This window comes from Pseudophryne corroboree, chromosome 7, assembly GCF_028390025.1.
Source record: "Pseudophryne corroboree isolate aPseCor3 chromosome 7, aPseCor3.hap2, whole genome shotgun sequence".
Classification (NCBI taxonomy): domain Eukaryota; kingdom Metazoa; phylum Chordata; class Amphibia; order Anura; family Myobatrachidae; genus Pseudophryne; species Pseudophryne corroboree.
Window position 1 is genome coordinate 418,346,077 of NC_086450.1, and position 27,851 is coordinate 418,373,927.

General features: G+C 47.5%; 1 protein-coding gene across 7 annotated transcripts in view; it reads right to left on the reverse strand.

Annotated features, from left to right (window-relative positions):
* Nucleotides 1–27,851, reverse strand: part of LOC134945472 (dynein axonemal assembly factor 8-like) — a 318,655-nt gene that overhangs the window by 221,258 nt on the left and 69,546 nt on the right. For all 7 annotated transcript variants that reach the window (XM_063934780.1, XM_063934779.1, XM_063934778.1 and 4 more), the window contains 6 exons: nt 13,451–13,645; nt 10,000–10,110; nt 9,772–9,916; nt 9,344–9,659; nt 9,194–9,252; nt 7,882–8,036 (listed from right to left, as the gene is read on the reverse strand). In XM_063934780.1, the coding sequence (XP_063790850.1) occupies nt 7,882–8,036; nt 9,194–9,252; nt 9,344–9,659; nt 9,772–9,916; nt 10,000–10,110; nt 13,451–13,645 (981 nt within the window). The remainder of the gene's footprint in view (nt 1–7,881; nt 8,037–9,193; nt 9,253–9,343; nt 9,660–9,771; nt 9,917–9,999; nt 10,111–13,450; nt 13,646–27,851) is intronic.

The following is a 27,851-nucleotide window of genomic DNA, read 5'->3' on the forward strand; positions in this document are numbered from 1 at the left end:
GACATCCCAAATACCAGAGTCACTTTGGACTAAAGACGGACAAGACACTGGATTAATGGCAAACGTAGCTCCAGTAGTTGTGCAAGTAAAAGATGGTAGGATAGCTCCAAAAATCCCACAATACCCTCTGAAGCCAGAGGTGGAATTAGGAGTATACCCCGTAATAGAGCGCTTGCTACAACAGGGCATCCTGGTAAGAACATCCAGCACTGCCAATAGTCCCATCTTCCCTGTGAAAAAGAGTGGGGGGAGGGGTTACAGGCTAGTACAGGATCTAAGGGGGATTAACAAAATAGTGGAGAGTCAGTTCCCCGTAGTGCCAAATCCAGCTGTCATCCTTATGCAGATCCCTCCCACTGCGAAATTTTTCACTGTTATTGACCTCTGCTCCGCCTTTTTCTCGGTACCCCTGCATCCTGACAGCCAATATTTGTTTGCATTTACATACAGAGGAGTCCAATACACATGGACTCGATTACCAAAGGGTTTCATAGACAGTCCAAGTATATTTTCACAGGCTTTGCATGATTGTTTACAGTCTTTCCAACCAGAGAGTGGATCAATATTGATACAGTATGTGGACGATTTACTACTGTGTTCAGATTCACTGGAAGCGTCCCTGAGAGATACGAAACAGCTCCTGTTTCATCTTTCAGACACAGGACACAAAGTTTCCAAAGACAAATTACAATTATGCCAGCCTAAAGTAAAATATCTGGGACACTGTCTAACACAAGGACTGAGACACCTGACCGCTGATAGAATTCAAGCAATTAGAGACATGACTCTGCCACAAACCCAGCAACAGATCAGAACGTTTTTAGGAATGTGTGGGTATTGCCGTAACTGGATCCCAGGGTTTTCCATTCTAGCATTACCTTTACAGGAGATGGTTTCATCAAACAAACCTGATCGGATTTCGCATACAGACGAATCCGAGATGGCATTTGAGAGACTTAAACAGTGCCTAACGCAGGCACCAGCATTAGGTATGCCAGACTATGGGAAACCCTTTGAGCTGTATGGAACAGAAAGTGCTGGTTGCGCGGCAGGCGTCCTAACCCAAAAGCACGGTGATGCCAGCAGGCCGGTAGCATACTACAGCGCTCAGCTAGATACGGTAGCGCGATCCCTCCCCACATGCTTGCGAAGTGTCGCTGCGATAGCATTGCTAGTTACAAAAAGCGAAGATGTAGTGCTAGGACACAACCTCACAATTCATACACCACATGCAGTGTCAGCCTTGCTGAATTCTGCCCAAACCAGGCACGTCTCATCAGCGCGGTTTACAAGATGGGAATTGGCATTAATGGCCCCCGTAAACATCACCATAAGGAGATGCAGTGCATTAAATCCTGCAACATATCTCCCAGGTGTGCCTGGACAGGCACAAAGGGTGGAGGATGAGAGTGATGGGGAAGGAGGATTTAATACAAGGGATGACACACATGATTGTATGGAATATTTGACCCAAAATTTCACGGCAAGGCCTGACATCAGTGACAACCCACTGGAAGATGTAGATTTTACTTTCTACACTGACGGTAGTTGTCACAGACAGACGGACTCAGGAGACTTGTGTACTGGATACGCAGTCGTAAATGACCAAGGCACCATAGAAGCAGAACCGCTAGGCCCACCTCACTCAGCCCAGGTTGCTGAACTGGTTGCCCTAACCAGAGCATGTGAATAGGCTAAGGGAAAGTCAGCCAATATCTACACCGATTCTAGATACGCCTTCGGGGTAGTCCATGATTTCGGAGCCCTATGGCGCCTCAGAAATTTCATGACGGCAGCTGGTACACCGATAGCGCATGCAGCTCACATCAAAAGACTTCTAACAGCGATACAGGAACCCGACAGAGTGGCTGTTATCAAGTGTAAAGCACATACATATAGCCAAGACCCAGTATCACTTGGTAACAGCCGAGCAGACGAAGCTGCTAAGTTAGCAGCTGGTACCCCCAGACAGACAGACACCACACAATTGATGGTATTTAATACCATAAACACACAGAAGTTGTGTGAAATGCAAAATTTGTGTTCCACACAGGAAAAGGCAGTTTGGAGGTCAAAAGGATATGGCCAGGAGTCCTCAGGACTCTGGACAGGGTAAACCAGTGGCACCCAGAGCATACCTTCCATGTTTAGCTGAAGCAGCACATGGGCTGACTCATCTGGGCAAGGAGGGAATGTGCAAGTTGGTAAGAGCATATTGGTGCGCCCCAGGATTCTCATCCCATGCAGGTAAGAGAGCAATGTCATGCCTTACCTGCTTGAGGAAGAACATCGGAAAGGCAATACCAACAGAACCATCTCATATCCCACCTACAGGCGGCCCTTTTCAGGTAATACAGATTGATTTTATACAATTACCCCCTTGTCGAAATTTGAAATATGTACTCGTTTGTATAGATGTGTTTTCAAATTGGGTCGAAGCATTTCCTGCGGCCACAAATACCGCTATGTTTACTGCTAAGAAAATTGTGCAGGAATTTGTGTGTAGATACGGTATCCCTAGAATAATTGAAAGTGATAGGGGTACCCATTTTACAGGTGATGTCTTTCAAGGAATGTGTAAGTTGATGGGAATTGATAGTAAGCTGCACACTCCGTACCGCCCCCAGGCGAGTGCGAAAGTAGAAAGAGTGAACAGCACTATTAAAAATAAATTGAGCAAAGTTATGGCAGAAACAGGATTAACATGGCCAGAAGCTTTACCCATTGTACTATACAGCATCAGAACCACTCCCAGGTCCCCTCTTAATCTGTCCCCCTTTAAAATTCTGTTTGGTCGACAACCGCATGTTATGATTAACCCTCAGGATGATTTGAAGTGTAACAATGAAGTGACTGTAAAATACCTGGTTAACATGAGTAAACAGCTAAGGAATCAGAATGACAATCTGAAGTTAGTGATTCCTGATTTGCCAGATAGTAATTGTCATGACATTGAACCTGGGGATTATGTAATGATACGGAATTTTCTACGCTCAGGTTGCCTCATTGACAGATGGGAAGGACCATACCAAGTCTTATTGATTAGCACGACAGCATTGAAGGTTGCCGAGAGAGAGACTTGGGTCCATTCGTCCCATTGTAAGAAGGTTGCTGATCCAGAGAGGTCCCGTGATAAAGAACAGACGGTAGAGGAAGTTGTATCACTGGAGTGTCTGTTTCAGGAGGACTGAGACGGCACCTGAGCATTGAGAATAATAAGATCATTGGCAGTTGTCGATTCCCTGTTCCATTTTTATTGTTTTTCTCCACTTCCCATCCCATCTCCCTCAATTGTTTCTTTCCCCCTTCTCATCCTTCTCCATTTCCTCCAATAAGATGGACTTGCCCCAAGAGACTGTGATCCGGATTTTCCTGTTGACCATGATGTTGACCAGAGCAGTCTGTTCCGGCGAGAGTACCATGGAGGTCGAGAGAGGTTCTGGAATGGGTTCTGATGACAGAGATGGAGGCGTAGATTTCCAAGAACAACATAATCACCGAGTAAAGGCGAGTATCAGAAAACGATCTGGTAGCATTGACAATAGAAGAAATTGTGAAGGATTGTTAGCTGAAGAGAACTGTATCTGTAGACTCTGTGACAGTGTAGTTGAGGATGGGTGTATCAAGAAATGCCAATCCAGTTTTAATATCCACATGGACCGGCATCCATTGAGTGACTATCACTCCTTAGTGGGTAAAGTGTTAAATCAGACAGATTGTTGGGTATGCTCTCAAGTACCTCAAGGCCATAGCAAATCAGGATTGGTGCCCTTCCCGTTAACTATAGGGGAGGTACTTGAGCTAAGTGGTGGGAGACCGGTGGACAGGAGGTTTAATATCTCCAGTCCTCCTAGTTTGAAGCTCCACCAATATCATGTGGATAGATCCCTAGTATGTTTTAACATTTCCAATCCCCGAAAGCCGGGAAATTGGGAAGTGTCATGGAATAACCAAACCATGACCTTTTCATACAGAGCCGATAGAATGCCAACAGATACAGAACTCATACGCCACATAGCCGGTAGTGGAAAATATTTCCGATATAGGTATACCCTAGGAAGTAGGACCATGAGAGTTGGAGAGGTATCACCAGGATACTGTGCACATATCGTACAAATTGATACGTGTACTAAACAGATGGGAGAATTAGGGTTAGGAGATTTCATATGGAAAATGTGTAATATGGTAATGTCCTACTCCGTCCCATATGTTCTCCCCGATGATGCATATTTCATATGCGGGAGAAAGGCGTATAAGTGGTTTGCCCCAAACTCAGAAGGGTTATGTTATATTGGAAAAGTACTGCCTGAAGTAATGACTGTATCACATACTAAAATGAAAGATATTCACCGCAGTGCCCAAGCTCCTTATACTCACACTCATTACGAGCACATCGCTAAACGGCACCTGATAGAGAGAACAGAGCATCCGGCCTCTGACCTGATCAGTGAATCCACCGGGATTCAATTCCTAATCGCATTAGATATCACTCGTACCGCCAGAGGAGTGATAAATTATAAATATATATCTGCGCTTGCAAATTTATTAGACAACATCACTGAAATGTATGATGACACATTCAGGTATACTGGAAGGGAGCTCCAAGCTTATAAAACAGAACTGGTTCAGCATAGGATGATTCTCAATTATCTCACAGCTGTGACGGGTGGGTATTGTGTTACCCTAGCGACTCAGTATGGAATAAAGTGCTGCACATATATTACAAACAGCACCGAGGACCCGGTCGAGGTCATAGACCAAAAGATGGACGACATTTTGCAATTAAAATGGGAGTTCCGAAGGAAACACAATCTCACCCTTGCCGCTGTGGGTAATGAGCTGACCAGTTGGGTGACATGGTTGAACCCGCGAAATTGGTTCTCTGGTTTAGGAGAATGAACCCAAGGTATTATCATGGATGTAGGGAAAATCCTTTTGTGTGTTCTGGGTGTCATCATATTAGTCAGTCTGATATTTAGATGCGTTCGGGTTTTAACAAAGTGTAAACGTAGCGCCCGAGTGATGAGTTTAAGGAGTGAAGATACTGTAATAACATCGACTGATGTGATTTATGACCCAACGATAGAGACAATGTTGTGATGAAAATGTGATTCCACGGTCCGTTTCTTTCACCCGTTTCTCCTTTGTTTTTCTCCAAGGTAAAAAGACCCGCTTGGAAGAGGATTTTGACAGCCTTGTATACAGACAACAGATGGACTAAAGAAGAAGTCTGACAACCTTGTACACAGACAACTGATGGACTATGCCATAGACCCCCATATCCCTAGTACTTTTAATTTTACGCTAGCCCAACACTTTTTGTAAGTCTATGGACATTGATAAAGCTTTGCTTGCGTTTATTGGCAAAAGCACAAAGAGACTACAGTCAAGATGTACATCGAGACAAGACAAGACAAGACCTCAATCGGCAAATGTATATTAAACTCACATAGTTTATCACTGCATTTACCATAATTGTTCTTTACCTTCATCTCTGCAACCTTCAGGTAATGACACACATAGTCGATAGGGAATACAGGCACAGATATCAGCACTCACATATTCCCCCATTCATGTATCATCAACTAAAATGTGCTCCCCCATTTTGTTGCAACCAAAAGCCGAAAAGAGCTCGGTAAAGTTTGACAGCCCATCCACAGACCCTTAATACGGGATAAGAAGGAATTCAAATGTATACTTCGCAATACCTCGAAGCTTGATTTTAAAACACGTACGGCACGATGATACATGACCCCCCCCAAACATGGATTCATACACACATGCTTCTGCTATCTCACTAGGTCATACCCTTTTCCTACCTTCTCCTCTCCTCCCCTACCCAACCATAGAAATGTATTTACACATGACATATATTTTTCTCTTTTTGAAATGTTTTAGAAAGTGGCAGTTATTGGTGACTGCCAAAGGGTGGACTGTCAAAGTCAGAAAAATATCACGCTACACACTGCCATATTTGCACCTCATGCGTGTCCCCGCTGCGTGTGCATGAGCTCTCCCGTGCGTGCGCATACTCGCTGTTGCGTGCACCCGCAGGCGCACGGTATGCGCATTTACGGTAGAGTTTGTATGCGTCTAGCGTACGACTCAATCGTAACATATTTTAACCATATAATGTATTTTGTAGATTATGGTCCCTTTGATAGAATCTGAAAGTTTAGTTAATGTAGCATGTTCATAGACAAAGGGATCCCTCTTTGTTTGATACGAAGGGTCAGACAGGGGTTATACAGTGGTGTTTAGTATCCATCGGAAGAGTATTTAATTAGCAATATTCCGGTGTTGGTTTGAAGCGGATAACTCGCTCGTGCGAATAGTTATGGACATAAGAAGTTTATGGACTTTTACTGTATTTGCACTTTATTATCCATGCGGCGGGAAACCTGGTTTCCCACCCACCTGAGCAGTTAGAAATAGTCACAGCCCACCTGTATGAATCAACCTATGACCTTTTGTTATAATGCGAAGACGAATTCCTGTGTCCAATGAACAATAAGAATATAGGGACCATTGTACTGTATTGTGTGTAGGGTATAAAAGGACAAGCCGATCTGGGCCAGCTCTCTATTCTCTTCAACGGTTCTCATTGCTGATAATCGGGAGCTGGATATCCAGAAGGCGCATGCGATTGTTTCCCTTTGTGCGTAAGTTTCTCTGCAATCATATTGTCTTTATTGTTATAAGCCATTCTCTCTCGTTCTCTCTCTCTCTCTCTCTCCTTCCCCTTTAAAAGTAATTGTATCTTTATTGTATTTTATGTGTAGTTACTTGGTTAGGTATTTTATGTTATCTTGGTAGTGTATAACTTGTATTGTATTATTCTTTTGCAATTGAACGTTCATTCATTTCCTTAAAAGGCGTTAGACCCTTAGACCGGTATTGTGTGTTCATTATATTGCAGAGGGTAATAGGAGCGTCTCTATCGCTCAAACAGCTTTAGTGTAAACAAGGTTAAGCAGCGTTATATAGCTACAGTGTTTCAATACAAGGTCTACAGTGTAAGAATTATCCTTTCTGTGTGTTACATTCAAGGCCTACTGATTGTTATCTTGTGAGCGTCTGCGCCGCTCGTGATCTCCTCGTGGTCTCGAGCGTCCGCTACGCTGATAGCGTAGCATTACGGTAGTCGCTCACCTATAGTGTGCCCGATACCAACAGCGTATTCTCGCGAGCGTTTGTGTCGCTCGAGCGGCTCGCTCCCGATACAAGCGTCCGCCACGCTAAGAGCGTACCCTTACGGTACCTCGTGCGCCAATTGCGTACTGTGTTCTTTAACCTTTTAGAGTGTTTTAAATAAGATAAATATTAGGCTTTATCACTTAATACAGACACATAGGCTGTTCTTGCTTTGAAGTTTGAATTCTGAATATGGTTTGAAAATACACTCAATTTGCATGTGAGTTTTTATGTGCAAGTGACGCCCATATTTTCTACCATCTCATCATCAGCCACATGGGGGGTAATTCTGAGTTGATCTCAGCAGCAAGTCTGTTAGCAATTGGGCAAAACCATGTGCACTGCAGGGGGGGGGGGGGGGCAGATGTAATATGTGCAGAGAGAGTTAGATTTGGGTGGGTTATTTTGTTTCTGTGCAGGGTAGATAATGGCTGCATTATTTTTACACTGCAATTTATATCTCCGTTTGAATACACCCCCCAAATCTAACTCTCTCTGCACATGTTACATCTGCCCCCCCCTGCAGTGCACATGGTTTTGCCCAACTGCTAACAAATTTGCTGCTGCGATCAAGTCAGAATTAGGCCCATAATCCCTAAAATCCACAAAGCCTTTAAATACATAAGTATAATACATAAGTATAATAAGAACATTAATCCTAATTTGACTAAATACTGCATCCTGTACCTGTGATGGAGACATGTTCAACATGGCAGCTCGTTTAGCGGAGAAACGGATATTACGGACGCCATGCAGGGCAAATCCTCGCTGACAGCATGTGTCGATAATGTCCCCAATAGCACATGGTGGTACGACAGGTGAGACCGCGAGAAACACATCTCCTGGGGGCGCCAGTAAAGAAGTAAGAATGGTGAGAAGAGATGAGAATGCCTTCAGTGTTCCTAAACAACCAACAGCAGTGGCCCTTTATCCGAGCCCAATATCAGGGCCGGCAACAGAAATCATGGGGCCCCATACAGTGATAGCTATGGGACTCAGATTATATTAAAAAAAAATATATATATATATGCATTCCCAGCTACCCCATGCCAAAGCCTTGTAACCCCTCACCAATCCACTCTTTACCCGGGGAGAGACTTCCCAGTATCCAGACTTGAACATCGCACAGCAGGTACCATGCGGCCCTCACACCCCACCAGAAGAGGCCGCAGCATGGCACAGGAATCCTGGCCAGTGGAGCTGCTGCCATGTCCCTTAACTGCCTGCAACAGAGCCGGGCACTCGTGCGACACAGTCACTGTGTGTGAGAGGATCCTGTCACTCTGAGGTTACACCCACACCGCCTACAACTCACTGCCCTATTTTGACAACATGGTTCACATCCCTACCGAGCACTAAACAGCATATACTTGTGACCCTCTGATCCTTGGGGCCCGGTACAGGTGTTCCCTTTGAACGCCCCGTCCTTGGACCTGCCCAACATACATCAAAATTATCTTGCAGTAGCTTTTATAGGTAACTAATTGCCTTATGGGAATTATTATAAAATTAATGGTAATTATAAATCAGGAAAAAGTGGCTACTCCCACCTCTTGGAGCAGCAACATCAAGCAGAAATGTCAGTCACTAATTCAGCCCTACAGGTCAAGGTCTTCAAAGGTTTCCAATATTCAGATAACAGGAATTTATTGACTTTTGCAATGCTCCTGAAACTCTTACAAAATAAACGCAATACCTTTCTGGTTTCATTCCGTGCTTTTCAACCTCATATTTCTATCATCAGACAAGCCTGTTTATGTTGTCACCAGATAAGTCTAGGCCAATGCACGCAAAAGCCTGCTGAGGACTTTCCCGACACTTTCACTTTAAACTCCAAAATCTGGTTCACTTATAATTTTCTTCTTAGTGAGCAGAGGGCACTCGAGGCACCAAGAAGGCAGCAGGACCAGGCGATAACCGTGGGCTAGGGTGGACCACAAACTTTATCTTGGCAAGTTTGCTGGCATCTCCTTTAGATTACCTGCATTATGTTACTTACCCCTAGTGGTGGCTGTCAGAAGTGCAGGGGGCAGGCACTTTTCTGTGGGGCTCTGGGATCTGAATCAGGAATCAGGAAAGGATAACACGTTTTATCAGAATAACAACACTGCAATATACTGTATAATAAACTATAATTATCTATTTTTACCTGGGTTGTGTGCTCTTCTTTGGTGGATTCTGAATGCCAATCTTTAAGTTCCCATTACTGGGTATCCTTCCCCCAAACCACAAGCTGAGATCCCTCCATATGCGTCCTGAGGTTCGGGGGTAATACAGGAGGGTATCCTCTCTTGTGTGACCATACAGGGCATTTATTGAGTTTGGGTCTGTCAGACGGGCAAGCTGGGGGTCACTAGGGCCTGAAATGTTCCCCCATATCTCACTTGCATGGTGTCCACGCAAGACCAAAATCAGGACTGGTGGGTTATTGGCATCCCCTCCAGAAATAAAAGGAGGTAGGGAGACTGAAAACAAGATAAAATATATATTGATAATTATGGGAGAATAGGGATGAAGAATTAATTTCACGTGTGTTTGGGAATAAAATGTCCTGTCCTGGCCGACATTAACAATTACCTATTTTTAATTGTTGAGTAGAGGCTTGTGGGTACAGCAGTCTTAATCCACACACATCCAGCCCTGCTGTGAGAATCAGGTGTAAAGCATGGTGAAACGCGACGGGATCGCGCAGAAGAGTGTCAAATAACGTGACAGGGAGCACCTAAGGGAACACGACAGGCTTACAAGAGTGCTGCATGGACTAGGGTATGTATGTGCAAGCAGTTGGCCTGTGAGAATTCTCACCTCCATCTCACTATCCATGAGGATGTCGGGGGAAAGTGGACTCAACCTCTCCTCAGTCTCCAGTGTTTGCCAGAAGAATCCAGACGATAAAGAGAAAACTTTCTCCACTGCCTGATAAACGCACAGAGAATCTCTTCATGATAGCTCACTGACACTATGCACAATAAAGAATCCTTTCACCTATCCCTACTGCTATGCAACACAAAAAATCCCTATTACCTTCCCTCCACCCACTAATACACAATCCCTCTGACCTACCTCAACCCCACTACAACACATACAATCCCTCTTACCTCCCCTCACCCTACTACTACACAGTCCCTCGTACCTCCCCACACCCTACTGCTACACAATCCCTCTTACCTCCCCTCACCCTACTACTACACAATACCTCTTACCTCTCCTCACCCCACTACTACCCAATCCCTCTTACCTCCCCTCACCCTACTACTACACAGTCCCTCTTACCTCCCCTCACCCTACTACTACACAATCACTCTTATCTCCCCTCACCCCACTACTACACAATCCCCCTTACCTCTCCTCACCCCCTACTACACAATCCCTGTTACCTCTCCTCACCCCAGTACTACACAATACCTCTTACCTCTCCTCATCCCACTACTACACAATCCCTCTTACCTCCCCTCACCCTACTACTACACAATCCCTCTTACCTCCCCTCACCCTACTACTACTACACAATCCCTCTTACCTCCCCTCACCCTACTACTACACAATCCCTCTTACCTCCCCTCACCCTACTACTACACAATCCCTCTTACCTCCCCTCACCCTACTACTACACAATCCCTCTTACCTCCCCTCACCCTACTACTACACAATCCCTCTTACCTCCCCTCACCCTACTACTACACAATCCCTCTTACCTCCCCTCACCCTACAACTACACAATCCCTCTTACCTCCCCTCACCCTACTACTACACAATCCCTCTTACCTCTCCTCACCCTACTACTACAAAATCCTTCTTACCTCCCCTCACCCTACTACTACACAATCCCTCTTACCTCCCCTCACCCTACTACTACACAATACCTCTTACCTCTCCTCACCCCACTACTACCCAATCCCTCTTACCTCCCCTCACCCTACTACTACACAGTCCCTCTTACCTCCCCTCACCCTACTACTACACAATCACTCTTATCTCCCCTCACCCCACTACTACACAATCCCCCTTACCTCTCCTCACCCCCTACTACACAATCCCTGTTACCTCTCCTCACCCCAGTACTACACAATACCTCTTACCTCTCCTCATCCCACTACTACACAATCCCTCTTACCTCCCCTCACCCTACTACTACACAATCCCTCTTACCTCCCCTCACCCTACTACTACACAATCCCTCTTACCTCCCCTCACCCTACTACTACACAATCCCTCTTACCTCCCCTCACCCTACTACTACACAATCCCTCTTACCTCCCCTCACCCTACTACTACACAATCCCTCTTACCTCCCCTCACCCTACTACTACACAATCCCTCTTACCTCCCCTCACCCTACTACTACACAATCCCTCTTACCTCCCCTCACCCTACTACTACACAATCCCTCTTACCTCCCCTCACCCTACAACTACACAATCCCTCTTACCTCCCCTCACCCTACTACTACACAATCCCTCTTACCTCTCCTCACCCTACTACTACAAAATCCTTCTTACCTCCCCTCACCCTACTACTACTACACAATCCCTCTTACAGTAACTCACCCCACTACTACACAATCCCTCTGACCTACCTCCACCCCACTACAACACACACACAATCCCTCTTACCTACCCTCACCCTACTACTACACAATCCCTCTTACCTCCCCTCGCCCCACTACTACACAATCCCTCTTACCTCCCCTCACCCCACTACTACACAATCCCTCTTACCTCCCCTTGCCCCACTACTACACAATCCCTCTTACCTCTCCTCACCACACTACTACACAATCCCTCTTACCTCCCCTCACCCTACTACTACTACTACACAATCCCTGTTACCTCTACTTACCCCACTACTACACAATCCCTGTTACCTCTCCTCACCCCACTACTACACAATCCCTCTTACCTCTCCTCACCCTACTACTACACAATCCCTCTTACCTCCCCTCACCCTACTACTACACAATCCCTCTTACCTCCCCTCACCCTACTACTACACAATGCCTCTTACCTCCCCTCACCCTACTACTACACAATCCCTCTTACCTCTCCTCACCCTTCTACTACACAATCCCTCTTACCTCTCCTCACCCTACTACTACACAATCCTTCTTACCTTCCCTCACCCTATTATTATTATTATTACATTATTACATTTTATTTATACTACTACTACTACTACTACTACTACACAATCCCTCTTACCTCCCCTCACCCCACTACTACTACACAATCCTTCTTACCTCCCCTCACCCTACTACTACACAATCCTTCTTACCTCCCCTCACCCTACTACTTCACAATCCCTCTTACCTCTCCTCACCCTACTAATACACAATCCCTCTTACCTCTCCTCACCCTACTACTACACAATCCTTCTTACCTCCCCTCACCCTACTACTACTACACAATCCCTCTTACCTCCCCTCACGCTACCACACAATCCCTCTTACCTCCCCTCACCCTACTACTACACAATCCTTCTTACCTCCCCTCACCCTACTACTACACAATCCCTCTTACCTCCCCTCACCCTACTACTACTACACAATCCCTCTTACCTCCCCTCACCCCACTACTACTACAATCCTTCTTACAGTAACTCACCCCACTACTACACAATCCCTCTGACCTACCTCCACCCCACTACAACACACACAATCCCTCTTACCTCCCCACACCCTATGGCAACACAATCCCTCTTACCTCCCCTCACCCCACTACTACACAATCCCTCTTACCTCCCCTTGCCCCACTACTACACAATCCCTCTTACCTCTCCTCACCCTACTACTATACAATCCCTCTTACCTCCCCACATTCTATTACAACACAATTCCTCTTACCTCCCCTCACCCTACTACTACACAATCCCTCTGACCTACCTCCACCCCACTACAACACAACATACACAAATTACTCTAACTTCCCCTCACCCTACTACTATTACTACTACACAATCCTTCTCACTTTCCATCACACCACTATTATTACACAATCCCTCTTAACTTTCCCTCTCACCACTACACAATCCATATTACCTTGGTGCACGGGATCCATTTGAAAACAGGTGTATCTTTGTGTACACACAACCCTACATATTGCACCCTTGTCACCACTTTAGTAAACATAGCCTATTAGCACCAAGTTACGCTCCTCCAACTACACGTGGAGATGCACTGAGTTGCGCAAGCTCAACATCAAAACCATCCCCCATTATGTCTCTGTATTAGGAGGGTGAAATAACACATGGACTCGTTTACCTGTGGGTCAGGATTCAACATTACTATGCTGCTCAGTTTGATGGCCGAGACATCTAGGTTCAATGGGAAAAGCTGTCCCAGCAGCTGCTGTATTACCGCCTCGCTCCACCAGGTGATGTTGTGTAGGGTGTTATGTGACAGGAACAGAGACGTCTGCTGGTAAAAACTTGATGTCCCTCGATGGTCGTCTTTGCCCTGAGTCAGTCAGTTACATAACACAGCACAACTTCATACCATACAGAATTTATTTATTACTCAGCTATTAAAAGAGAACAAAATCTGAAATAGAAATGACCTTGTAATGAACAGCTCATAATAACAACTCCAAATGTATATTGGAATATTTCAGAAGGTTATTGGAAAAGGAGATTTATGTTCTTACCTGGTTAAATCCTTTTCTTCTACTTCAAAGGGGGCACAGGGAACCCTGTGGTATAGCCTGGAGAGGAGAGAGCCTGGGCACCAAACAGTTAGGACTTGACTATACCCCAACCCCAGCCACCGGCAGCCAATTTAGTTACCAAGTCCATGGCAAGAAGCAGGGAGAAGGAAGACCGGCACACACACTGAACACACACACAGGAATGGTGTGCAGAGAACTGGTACCATAGGAACCAAAAAAAAAACCCTGCAAACCAGGTGCGTCAGGGTAGGCGCCCTATGGAGTCAAATAAAAAGCTTTAAAAGGTAAGAAAATACATCTCCTTGTCCTCATCCTCCAGCATAGGGAACCCTGGGACGTCCTAAATCAGTCCCCCTATCAGAGGGGATGTTCCTGAGCTGCCCTATCGTCCGAAGGCCATGTCCAAAGATGCGAAGGTGTCAAATGCATTGAAACGAATGAAAGTGTAGGCAGAGGACCACGTGGCAGCTTTACAAAGCTGTTCTGCAGAAGCACCACGTTGCGCTGCCCAAGATGCTCCCTCAGACCTGGGGAAATGAGCAGTCACCACAGCAGGCGTAGGACGATGGTCAAGCATAGCCAACTGGTCAAAGTTTGCTTAGAAGCCAGCCAGCAACACTTGTGGAAATAATATAGGACAAACAGAGAATCAAATTTTAGAAAGATCTCTGGTCCTGTCCACATAGCTCTGGAGAGCCCTCACAACATCCAGAGGCATCCTTTGGGGAAGAGCTCGAAACATTGTAAGCCGGTACCACAATCTCTTGACTGATGTGGAATCGAGACACTACCTTCGGTAAAAAAAACAATCATGTCCATAGAGCAGCTCGGTCTGCATGGAAGATTAGAAAGGGGGAGCAACAAGATAGAGCTCTCAGGTCAGACACCCGCCGGGCCAACGTAATAGTAGGTAAGAAGACAGTCTTTCCATGTAAGGCAACGAGTGTCCACAGTCTCCAAGGGCTCAAACACAGCAGACTGCAGTGTCCAAAGAACCAAGGACAGGTTCCATAGACCCACCGGAGAAACAAACAGCGGCTGTATGTGTAGCACACTCCCTGAAGAAATATCCGTACATTCGATAAGAGTGCAATCTGTCTCTGGAAGAGGACAGAGAGAGCGAAGACCTGCACTTTCAAGGAAGAGAGCTGGAGGCCCAAGTCCAGACCCACCTGCAGAGAGGAAAGGACACGCGAAAGCCGGAAAGACCTGGGGCTGAAACCCCTGGCCGAACGCAAAGTCGGTACGCCAAACACAGTAATAAATTGTAGCCGAAGAAGGCTTCTGGAGCATGGTGCAGATGACCTTCATGGAAAACCACTTTGCTCTCAGGAAGGATGCCTCAATAGCCACCCCGTCAAAGTGAGACGGGTCAGATCCAGATATATGCACGAGCCCTGATACAGAAGATCCATCTGCAGAGGTAGACACAGAGGAGCATTGATGCTGAGACTCATAAGATCTGCATACCACAGTCACCATAGCCAATCTGGAGCCACAAGGATCACCATACTGCCCTCCAACTTGAACTTGCGGAGAACCCGCTGAATCATCGAGATTGGAGGGAAGACACAGGTACGCGGAACGTCCATGGTACCGCCAGGGCATCGACTGCAAGAGCTCCGGGATCCCTGGTACAGGAACAGCACCTTAGCAGCTGGTGGTTGTGCTGAGACACCATCATGTCTATATCTGGGATGACCCAATGGCGGACCAACAACTGGAAGACTTCTGGATTCAAAGCCCACTCATCTGAATGGTCATCCTGGCAACTCAAGAAGTCCACCACACAATACTGTGCACACCTGGAATGAATATGGGCAACAGAGCCGGAATGTACCGTTCTGTCCAGAGGAGAATGCCACCCACCTCCTTCATGGTATGGCAACTGCGAGTACCGTCTTGGTGGTTTAAGTAAGTGATGGCAATCGAGTTGTCTGACTGCACCTTAACTGGGGGCCCGTGGAGGAGAGACGGAGCTAAGCAAAGAGTCCTGTACACTGCCCTTAGTTTCAGAACATTGATGGGTATCTGGCTCTTCTGAGCAGTCCACCGTCCCTGGAACATTCAATGACAGGACACTGCCCCACCCCCGAAGACTTGTGTCAATGGTGAGCAGGACCCAATCCTGGATTTAAAAGGGGCGGCCCATGACCAGGTGGGACTGGTGTAGCCACCACATGAGGGTGTAAGGAACTTCTCATGAAAGGATGATTGTCTGTGTCTTGAGGTGCAGGTGGGACTTGATCCACCTGGCAAGAACTACCAGTTGAAGAGGACAGGAGTGAAACTGGGCATACTCCACCATGCTGAATTTGGAGACCATGGAACCCAGAATTTGTCACGCTCAGCTTGAATTGAGGATCTGACGACTGACAATTGACTGAGGGAGCAGCTTTCGGCAAAGGAAGGAAACGAGGTGGCTGAATATAGTTCTTACTCACGGATTGAAGACTTGGCCCGAAGATGAAGAGGGGTAGGCAATGAGGACAATGACTGAGAACGATACACTGAAGAAAGATTAATTCAGTTTTAACAAGACTTCAATAATACACCACAACTAGGTGATAAGTCCGAGTGTATTCTGAAGAACAAAATGTTCATGACTTGTAGACAGTGCTGAAGAATACTGAATGGAGAAGTGACTTGTGATTTGTAAACGATGCTGAAGAACACTGAATGAGATGACTTGCGATTTGTAAACGATGCTGAAGAACACTAAATGAGAGGTGACTTGTGATTTGTAAACGATGCTGAAATACACTGGATGAAGAGATGACTTGTGATTTGTAAACAATGCTGAAATACACTGGATGAAGAGATGACTTGTGATTTGAAAACAATGCTGAAGAACACTGAATGAAGAGATACTGCAAGGGAAGGTGGACTGGAAGCAAAGGACTGCAATAACAGAACTGACCACTGGGCGGCCACCACAGAACCAGGATACCAGGGGTTAACCTGGGAGCACAGAGCTTGAGTACCTTACAGCAGCAAGTAACTTGAAGCACTGGCACCATAGCTAAGCATCAACCCCTTTTTATATGGGAAAACACCACCGGATTGGCTGGACGCGAACTGGGATACCTATTGGCTTGGCTTGGTCTCCAACATGGCGGCTCCCTGCACAGGGGACACATGTGGAACCAGCACACAGCCACTACCTCTGGCCTCGGCCTCCCAATTTGTAATGATTGGACTGCACCTGCAAACCAGAGGAAGTGCTGGTGGCTGACTCAGATGGGGATGTGCAAATAGGCATCCTAGATGTCCAAGGATGCCAAAAAGTTCCCAGTCTCCAAGGCCAAGATAATGGAGCACACAGACCCAAAGATACCTGTTCAGCTCCTTCAGATTGAGGATGGGACAAAACAAGATGTAGGGATTTTGGACAAGGAAGAGGTTGGCATGAAAGCCCATGACGGGGGAACCGGGATGATGACCTTGGAGGCTAGAAGAGAGCGAACAGACTCCATGAGAGCTCTTACTTTTCCTGGATCTGCTGGAAATCCACTGGAAAAGTACTGTACTGGAGGAGGCTTCTGAAACATCAATGCGTAACCATGGCAGACTACACCCCTGACTCAGGCGTCCGTTGTGGTCTTCATCCACACGTCAATGAACAGCAGAAGCTGGCCTCTGATGCTGGGGTCCCCCAGGTGTAGGCCCATCCCTTCAGATGGCAAGCTTGTTGGCTCTGTCTTGGAAGCGGGTCGTCTGGAATACCAAGACTGCTTGCCTCTGGGCTTATAGAAGATGCCTGACCTCTGGCACTTACCTGTGAACAAAAGGAATGAAGATGTCCTGGCATGGGAGGTGCCGCATATGGAAGAAAGGCGGTCTTGGATGCCACCACTGTAGCAACAATCTTGTTCAACTCCTGGCCAAAGAAGACATCTCTGGAATATGGGAGTGCGCTTTCTTGGAATCCATGTCAGCACGCCAGGAATGCAGCTAGAGCAGTCTCCTGGTGGTCACAGTAGCCGCCAATACTTTAGAGGTCAAGACCCTGTATCAATTGCCGCCTCCCCAAGTAAAAGTCTGCCTCCTTAATGATCTTCACAATAGACAATAAGTTCTTCTGACTAGTACCAGAGGAGACACTGTCTTCTACAGCCTCAGCTCAATGACCAATGGCCTTAGCCACCCAGGCCGACGCCAGAGCTGGGCGTGCAATAGTACCCGCATTGGTATAGGCAGTCTTAAGAAAGTTCTCTAGTTTTGTATCTGTGGGATCCTTAAGGGAAGCCGTATTTGAAATAGACAGGGTGGATGATCTGACAAGGAGGGCAACGTGCGCATCGACCGGAGGTCTCCCACTACACATGCACACAGACCACCCAATGCACAGAACTAATGAGCAAATAGTGCTCAACAGTCCAGCCCTAAACAGCAGGAAGGAGCTGTAAATATAACCTAGCCACCAGGAGCCAAAACTACTTTCCAAGTGCAGCACTGGCGCAAGCAATGAGGTTAAAATGGTTGCCCAGCATCTAGTAGGAGGTGGAAAGAGAGGGGAGAATAGGACCTGAGGTGGGCTGTCTTTATGAGGGAACGCACTCAGGGGTGGGGGAGGGGCTAACAGGGGGAACCTGCATCCCACTCTGGTATGGACCCTAGGGCAAATTACCTACACAACCCAGCACCACAGGTTGTCTTCTACATCGGTGGTGTATAGCTGGTATGTGATGCGACTAACCTCCCAGTTTGCAGGCTCCGGAAGTGGTGGATTCCTGTCCCCTCCAGGAGGCTCACGTCGAAAAATACTGATCCAGTTGCCAGTGCTGCCAACACCCACGCTGAGTGTTGGAGTCGCAGTGAGGGCATCCTATAGGATGTCTGACACTGGCCACTCAGAAGCACTGAAAAAAGAATAAAAGTAACGGGGGACCACCTAAAGCAGGCCCCCCACAAACGGTGCCCACTCCTGCTGGCACCAAACTCAAAGCTGGCTGCCAGTGGCTGGGGGCAGGGTATAGTTGAGAGGGAGTCCTGGGCTGCTGGGTAAAAAGCAGTAACTGTTTGGTTCCCTGTCCAGGCTATACCCCAGGGTTCCCTGTGCCCTCTAGTGGAGGATGAAAAAACATAAATGTTTGAGGTAAAGTGGCCATAATGGGTGAAGGTTTCTCTGTCTTTAAGGTTGAAGTAGAATTAATTGCAAAAAATGTATCTATACTGTGAGGAAATGAGAGGTCTGTGACAAGTAATATACAGTAGCTACAGTATGCCTCATTTCCCATGTCAAATATGTACTTTTTATCCCCATATCCCTTTACATTCAATTCATCTGTTTACTCATTTCCATAACATGTCCATTACTGCTCACCCAATATTGTTTTGAAATCAACCTTAATATTGTTAATATATGCAATTGTGTTAAGTTATCGGTTACCCTTTAGATCAGCGAGCGACAGGTAGCTCGACACCGCTTCCTAGGTAGCTCGCGCGGGGGTGGGTGCATATTAATATGGTGACGACCGTCAGCCAATCAGAGCTCGCGTACCGGCTCCTGATTGGCTGCCGGTCAGCACCATATTTCAGTCAAAAAATGCACAGTGCCTCAAATAGAGTATGCACCTCAGAGCGGTAGAGTAGTGAGAGGAGCCGCTGCACATATAGGGCTGCGGCCACCACGGGATCCGGGACCTCTGGAGGAAGCATCAGGTGGAAACAGTGAGAGGAGGCAGCGGGGGTGCCGCAGCCGCGTTCCGTCCTCCAACAGCGGAAAAGCACATAAAGGGCTGCAGCCGGCCACAGGCATTGGGACCTCCGGATGGATGCAGCCAGAGGAAGTCGCGGGTAGTGCCGTGGCCGCAATCACACACTCCTGGCAGCAGGTAATGGGGCAGCAAGGGTCTCCTGTGTGAGGGAGAGCACATTAGGCGGTTGTCAGCACAGGGTACCGATCCCGAACTTCTGACCGTTCTGGAACACCTCACCGGGTCCACTCCAAAATTGATCCCCAGGCTATAGAAGGGGGAATAGGCCTCAACCTGCAAGGGCCCAGGGGGGACCCTCTGGCTCCGCGGGCTCGATTCCCGCCACTAACCCAGAGATTGTGGGAGAAAGGGGTATTTTAGCTACAGACAAAGGGCCAGCAAATGTCTGTTTTAACAGGTGAAAGCCCCGCACCATATTTCAAATGGCCATGCGGTCGGAGATGTCAGTGCCGGGACTTAAGCAGCAGTGAGGACGGATCAGAAGACTGAGGCACTCGCTGTGCTAGTGGGCTCTCCTCCCTCCCCTCAGACACACACAAGAGAGCGGCAGCTGCGGGGGCAGAGTTCAAAAATTGGGAGCAGTACTTGTATCAGGCATTGCTGGGGGGCATTTGTGTATTTGGCACTGCTGGATGGCATTACTTGTGTAACTGGCACTGCTGGGGGGCAATACTTGTGTAACTGGAACTGCTGGGGGGCATTACTTGTGTAACTGGCAATGGGGGGGCATTACTTTTGTAACTGACACTGCTGGGGGGGCTTTACTTGTGTAACTGGCACTGCTGGGGGGGCATTACTTGTGTAACTGGCACTGCTGGGGGGGCATTACTTGTGTAACTGCCACTGCTGGGCGGGCGTTACTTGTGTAACTGGCACTATGCGGGGGGCGTTACTTGTGTATCTGGCACTATGCGGGGGGGCATTACGTGTAGTTGTGAGGCTACACCCACTTTTGTGAGACCACACCCACTTTTGCAGGAACGTGCGCGCATTTGGGGGGAGGGGGTAGCTCGTTCAGTGGTTTTATTTTCCGAAAGTAGCTCACACCCCAATTAAGGTTGGAGACCACTGCTTTAGATAATGTATTCATGTTAGACCTAGTTTCCTATTGTTTTCATACACCACAATGGACAATCAGAGAGTGAGTCATATAAGGTACATTTGTCCCTTTTTGTTTACTCCCTATTGTCCAACAGTGAGCTGACCAGACATGGTGGCTCTCTGGCTGATGTCATCACCACGATTAGAATATGTATTGTATTTCAATGCTGTAAGATCCTAAGACAAAGAAGTCACACACATCCCTGCAATATGAAGCTTCTGGGGATATAAGTAGAGCTACCCAGAGAGCTGAAGAGAGATTCTATGCTCCTTGACTAAAAATAAGAATTTACTTACCGATAATTCTATTTCTCATAGTCCGTAGTGGATGCTGGGGACTCCGAAAGGACCATGGGGAATAGCGGCTCCGCAGGAGACTGGGCACAAAAGTAAAAAGCTTTAGGACTACCTGGTGTGCACTGGCTCCTCCCCCTATGACCCTCCTCCAAGCCTCAGTTAGGATACTGTGCCCGGACGAGCGTACACAATAAGGAAGGATTTTGAATCCCGGGTAAGACTCTTACCAGCCACACCAATCACACCGTACAACTTGTGATCTGAACCCAGTTAACAGCATGATAACAGAAGGAGCCTCTGAAAAGATGGCTCACAACAACAATAACCCGATTTTTGTAACAATAACTATGTACAAGTAATGCAGACAATCCGCACTTGGGATGGGCGCCCAGCATCCACTACGGACTATGAGAAATAGAATTATCGGTAAGTAAATTCTTATTTTCTCTAACGTCCTAGTGGATGCTGGGGACTCCGAAAGGACCATGGGGATTATACCAAAGCTCCCAAACGGGCGGGAGAGTGCGGATGACTCTGCAGCACCGAATGAGAGAACTCCAGGTCCTCCTCAGCCAGGGTATCAAATTTGTAGAATTTAGCAAACATGTTTGCCCCTGACCAAGTAGCAGCTCGGCAAAGTTGTAAAGCCGAGACCCCTCGGGCAGCCGCCCAAGATGAGCCCACTTTCCGTGTGGAATGGGCTTTTACAGATTTTGGCTGTGGCAGGCCTGTCACAGAATGTGCAAGCTGAATTGTACTACAAATCCAACGAGCAATCGTCTGCTTAGAAGCAGGAGCACCCAGCTTGTTGGGTGCATACAGGATAAACAGCGAGTCAGATTTTCTGACTCCAGCCGTCCTGGAAACATATATTTTCAGGGCCCTGACTACGTCCAGCAACTTGGAATCCTCCAAGTCCCTAGTAGCCGCAGGCACCACAATAGGCTGGTTTAAGTGAAATGCTGAAACCACCTTAGGGAGAAATTGAGGACGAGTCCTCAATTCTGCCCTGTCCGTATGAAAAATTAGGTAAGGGCTTTTATAGGATAAAGCCGCCAATTCTGAAACACGCCTGGCTGAAGCCAGGGCTAACAGCATTACCACTTTCCATGTGAGATATTTTAAGTCCACAGTGGCGAGTGGTTCAAACCAATGTGATTTTAGGAATCCCAAAACTACATTGAGATCCCAAGGTGCCACTGGAGGCACAAAAGGAGGCTGTATATGCAGTACTCCCTTGACAAACGTCTGAACTTCAGGAACAGAAGCTAGTTCTTTTTGGAAGAATATTGACAGGGCCGAAATTTGAACCTTAATGGACCCTAATTTTAGGCCCATAGACAGTCCTGTTTGCAGGAAATGCAGGAATCGACCCAGTTGAAATTCCTCTGTAGGGGCCTTCCTGGCCTCGCACCACGCAACATATTTTCGCCAAATACGGTGATAATGTTGTACGGTCACATCCTTCCTGGCTTTGATCAGGGTAGGGATGACATCATCCGGAATGCCTTTTTCCTTCAGGATCCGGCGTTCAACCGCCATGCCGTCAAACGCAGCCGCGGTAAGTCTTGGAACAGACATGGTCCCTGCTGGAGCAGGTCCTTTCTCAGAGGTAGAGGCCACGGGTCTTCCGTGAGCATCTCTTGAATTTCCAGGTACCAAGTCTTTCTTGGCCAATCCGGAGCCACGAGTATAGTCTTTACTCCTCTCCTTCTTATGATTCTCAGTACTTTTGGTATGAGAGGAAGAGGAGGGAACACATACACTGACTGGTACACCCACGGTGTTACCAGAGCGTCCACAGCTATTGCCTGAGGGTCCCTTGACCTGGCGCAATATCTGTCCAGTTTTTTGTTGAGGCGGGACGCCATCATGTCCACCTTTGGTTTTTCCCAACGGTTCACAATCATGTGGAAGACTTCTGGGTGAAGTCCCCACTCTCCCGGGTGAAGATCGTGTCTGCTGAGGAAGTCTGCTTCCCAGTTGTCCACTCCCGGAATGAACACTGCTGACAGTGCTATCACATGATTTTCCGCCCAGCGAAGAATCCTTGCCACTTCCATCATTGCCCTCCTGCTTCTTGTGCCGCCCTGTCTGTTTACGTGGGCGACTGCCGTGATGTTGTCCGACTGGATCAACACCGGCTGACCCTGAAGCAGAGGTCTTGCCTGACTTAGGGCATTGTAAATGGCCCTGAGTTCCAGGATATTTATGTGAAGTGACGTTTCCATGCTTGACCACAAGCCCTGGAAATTTCTTCCCTGTGTGACTGCTCCCCAGCCCCTCAGGCTGGCATCCGTGGTCACCAGGACCCAATCCTGAATGCCGAATCTGCGGCCCTCTAGGAGATGAGCACTCTGTAACCACCACAGGAGAGACACCCTTGTCCTTGGAGACAGGGTTATCCGCTGATGCATTTGAAGATGCGATCCGGACCATTTGTCCAGCAGATCCCACTGAAAAGTTCTTGCGTGGAATCTGCCGAATGGAATCGCTTCGTAAGAAGCCACCATCTTTCCCTGGACCCTTGTGCATTGATGTACTGACACTTGGCCTGGTCTTAGGAGGTTCCTGACTAGGTCGGATAACTCCCTGGCTTTCTCTTCCGGGAGAAACACCTTTTTCTGTACTGTGTCCAGAATCATTCCTAGGAACAGCAGACGTGTCGTCGGAATCAGCTGCGATTTTGGAATATTTAGAATCCATCCGTGCTGTCGTAGTACTACTTGAGATAGTGCTACTCCGACCTCTAACTGTTCTCTGGACCTTGCCCTTATCAGGAGATCGTCCAAGTAAGGGATAATTAAGACGCCTTTTCTTCGAAGAAGAATCATCATTTCGGCCATTACCTTGGTAAAGACCCGGGGTGCCGTTGACAATCCAAACGGCAGCGTCTGAAACTGATAGTGACAGTTCTGTACCACAAACCTGAGGTACCCTTGGTGAGAAGGGCAAATTGGGACATGGGAGGTAAGCATCCTTGATGTCCAGAGACACCATATAGTCCCCTTCTTCCAGGTTCGCTATCACTGCTATGAGTGACTCCATCTTGAACTTGAACCTTTTTATGTAAGTGTTCAAGGATTTCAGATTTAAAATGGGTCTCACCGAGCCGTCCGGCTTCGGTACCACAAACAGCGTGGAATAATACCCCTTTCCCTGTTGTAGGCGGGGTACCTTGATTATCACTTGCTGGGAATACAGCTTGTGAATGGCTTCCAATACCGCCTCCCTGTCGGGGGGAGACGTTGGTAAAGCAGACTTCAGGAACCGGCGAGGGGGAGACGTCTCGAATTCCAATTTGTACCCCTGAGATACTACCTGCAGGATCCAGGGGTCCACTTGCGAGTGAGCCCACTGCGCGCTGAAATTCTTGAGACGGGCCCCCACCGTGCCTGAGTCCGCTTGTAAGGCCCCAGCGTCATGCTGAGGACTTGGCAGAAGCGGGGGAGGGCTTCTGTTCGTGGGAAGAGGCTGTCTGCTGCAGTCTTTTTCCCCTTCCTCTGCCCCGGGGCAGATATGAGTGGCCTTTTGCCCGCTTGCCCTTATGGGGACGAAAGGACTGAGCCTGAAAAGACGGTATCTTTTTCTGCTGTGAGGTGACCTGGGGTAAAAAGGTGGATTTCCCAGCCGTTGCCGTGGCCACCAGGTCCGATAGACCGACCCCAAATAACTCCTCCCCTTTATACGGCAATACTTCCATATGCCGTTTGGAATCCGCATCACCTGACCACTGTCGCGTCCATAACCCTCTTCTGGCAGAAATGGACATCGCACTTACTCTTGATGCCAGAGTGCAAATATCCCTCTGTGCATCACGCATATATAGAAATGCATCCTTTAAATGCTCTATAGTCAATAATATATTGTCCCTGTCCAGGGTATCAATATTTTCAGTCAGGGAATCCGACCAAGCCACCCCAGCACTGCACATCCAGGCTGAGGCGATTGCTGGTCGCAGTATAATACCAGTATGTGTGTATATACTTTTTAGGATATTTTCCAGCTTTCTATCAGCTGGTTCCTTGAGGGCGGCCGTATCAGGAGACGGTAACGCCACTTGTTTTGATAAGCGTGTGAGCGCCTTATCCACTCTAGGGGGTGTTTCCCAACGCGCCCTAACCTCTGGCGGGAAAGGGTATAATGCCAATAATTTTTTAGAAATTAGCAGTTTTTTATCGGGGGAAACCCACGCTTCATCACACACCTCATTTAATTCATCTGATTCAGGAAAAACTACGGGTAGTTTTTTCACACCCCACATAATACCCTTTTTTGTGGTACTTGTAGTATCAGAAATGTTCAAAACCTCCTTCATTGCCGTGATCATGTAACGTGTGGCCCTACTGGAAAATACGTTTGTTTCCTCACCGTCGACACTGGAGTCAGTGTCCGTGTCAGTATCGACCTGAGGTAACGGGCGTTTTATAGCCCCTGACGGTGTTTGAGACGCCTGTACAGGTATTAACTGATTTGCCGGCTGTCTCATGTCGTCAACAGTCTTTTGTAAAGTGCCGACACTATCACGTAATTCTTTCCATAAGACCATCCAGTCAGGTGTCGACTCCCTAGGGGGTGACATCACTAACACAGGCAATTGCTCCGCCTCCACACCATTTTCCTCCTCATACATGTCGACACAGCGTACCGACACACAGCACACACACAAGGAATGCTCTGATAGAGGACAGGACCCCACTAGCCCTTTGGGGAGACAGAGGGAGAGTTTGCCAGCACACACCAGAGCGCTATATATATACAGGGATAACCTTATATAAGTGTTTTTCCCTAATATAGCTGCTGTATATATTAATATGCCAATTTAGTGCCCCCCCTCTCTTGTTTTACCCTGTTTCTGTAGTGCAGGACTGCAGGGGAGAGTCAGGGAGCCTTCCTCCAACGGAGCTGTGAGGAAAAAATGGCGCCAGTGTGCTGAGGAGATAGGCTCCGCCCCCTTCTCGGCGGCCTTTCTCCCGCTTTTTAATGGAAAAATTGGCAGGGGTTAAATGCATCCATATAGCCCAGGAGCTATATGTGATGTATTTTTTGCCAAAAAAAGGTTTTTTATTGCGTCTCAGGGCGCCCCCCCCAGCGCCCTGCACCCTCAGTGACTGGAGTGTGAAGTGTGCTGAGAGCAATGGCGCACAGCTGCGGTGCTGTGCGCTACCTTATTGAAGACAGGCCGTCTTCAGCCGCCGATTTTCCGGACCTCTTCACTCTTCTGGCTCTGTAAGGGGGCCGACGGCGCGGCTCCGGGACCCATCCATGGCTGCGCCTGTGATCGTCCCTCTGGAGCTAATGTCCAGTAGCCTAAGAAGCCCAATCCACTCTGCACGCAGGTGAGTTCGCTTCTTCTCCCCTTAGTCCCTCAGTGCAGTGAGCCTGTTGCCAGCAGGTCTCACTGAAAATAAAAAACCTACTTTAAACTTTTACACTAAGCAGCTCAGGAGAGCCCCTTAGCCTGCACCCGTCTCGTTCGGGCACAAAAATCTAACTGAGGCTTGGAGGAGGGTCATAAGGGGAGGAGCCAGTGCACACCAGGTAGTCCTAAAGCTTTTTACTTTTGTGCCCAGTCTCCTGCGGAGCCGCTATTCCCCATGGTCCTTTCGGAGTCCCCAGCATCCACTAGGACGTTAGAGAAAGAAGTAATGTTCTGTCAGGAGTTTGTGGTGGGAATTGTCGTGTGGAATTGGATTACAGAAGTGTACTGAACTGTTTATAACCCATTCTGTTCAATAAACCACTTTTGGTTTTTCATCTACCACCATGCCTGAGTGATTTGGAACCCGGTATCTTCACTTGTGGTTTTGGGGCTGTATTCTGAGATGCATATATCTCTACATCCATGTAATCATAAATATAGCATGTAGATATGTCACCAGCTCAGGAGTTTGCATCAAGCCTATTGGTGAGGCACAAAGAGGGCCAGATTAACAATGGGGTGGATGGAGCCACAGCTCCAGGCCTCAGTATAAATATAGACCCATTATTATTGCAGAATGATGATGATCAGCTTCCTAACTGGCCACACAGTTAGCTATAAAGTCATTAGTATTAAAACTCGGTTTCTATTTTTTCACAAAATTCTGCTATTTTTCTGTTTGGGATACAGTCATTAGGTCGACAGTCATTAGGTCGACATGTACTAGGTCAATAGGTCGACAAGAGTTTTTAAAAAAAAAAATAATTTTTTGGATTCTTCCATACTCGACGATCCACGTGGACTACGATTGGAACGGTAACCTGTCCGAAGCTCGCTCGCCATGCGAGGGGACACGGTGCACTAATTGGGGTTCCCTGTCACTTTACGAAGAAAACAACACCAAAAAAAGTAAAAAAAAAAATCATGTCGACCTTTTCACCTGTCGACCTAGTACATCGACCTAATGCCCATGTCGACCTTCAGTGGTCGACCTAATGACTGTCGACCTAAGTTGAGTCGACCCAACGACCCATACCCTTCAGTTTTTATGTATTTAGGGAGACATTGGGGCGGATAGTGTAGTGGTGTACATGCCCATATTGCACTGGCCACACCCACACAGCTGGCCACACCTCCTCTGCTTCTCACAATAGGGCCTGGAACATTTTCAGCCCCAGGCCCATGTGTCCCTTAATCCAGCCCTGGGCACAAAGATAACTTTCTACAGTAAAAAGCATAGTATAATATGTAAATCAGAATTATACGCATCTCTAAGGGTTGGATGACGCCTCTCCAAGAACGATCTGATCTGATCTTGCACCAAGATACTGTGAAGATATGGAAACTTTTACATATGTAAGGTGTAGTTGTCTTTTAACTACTTGCCGGGCATGGTGGCATCAGATGCGACCATGCCTGCAAGTGCTCTATCTGACCTGGTCGCACAGGATGCGACCA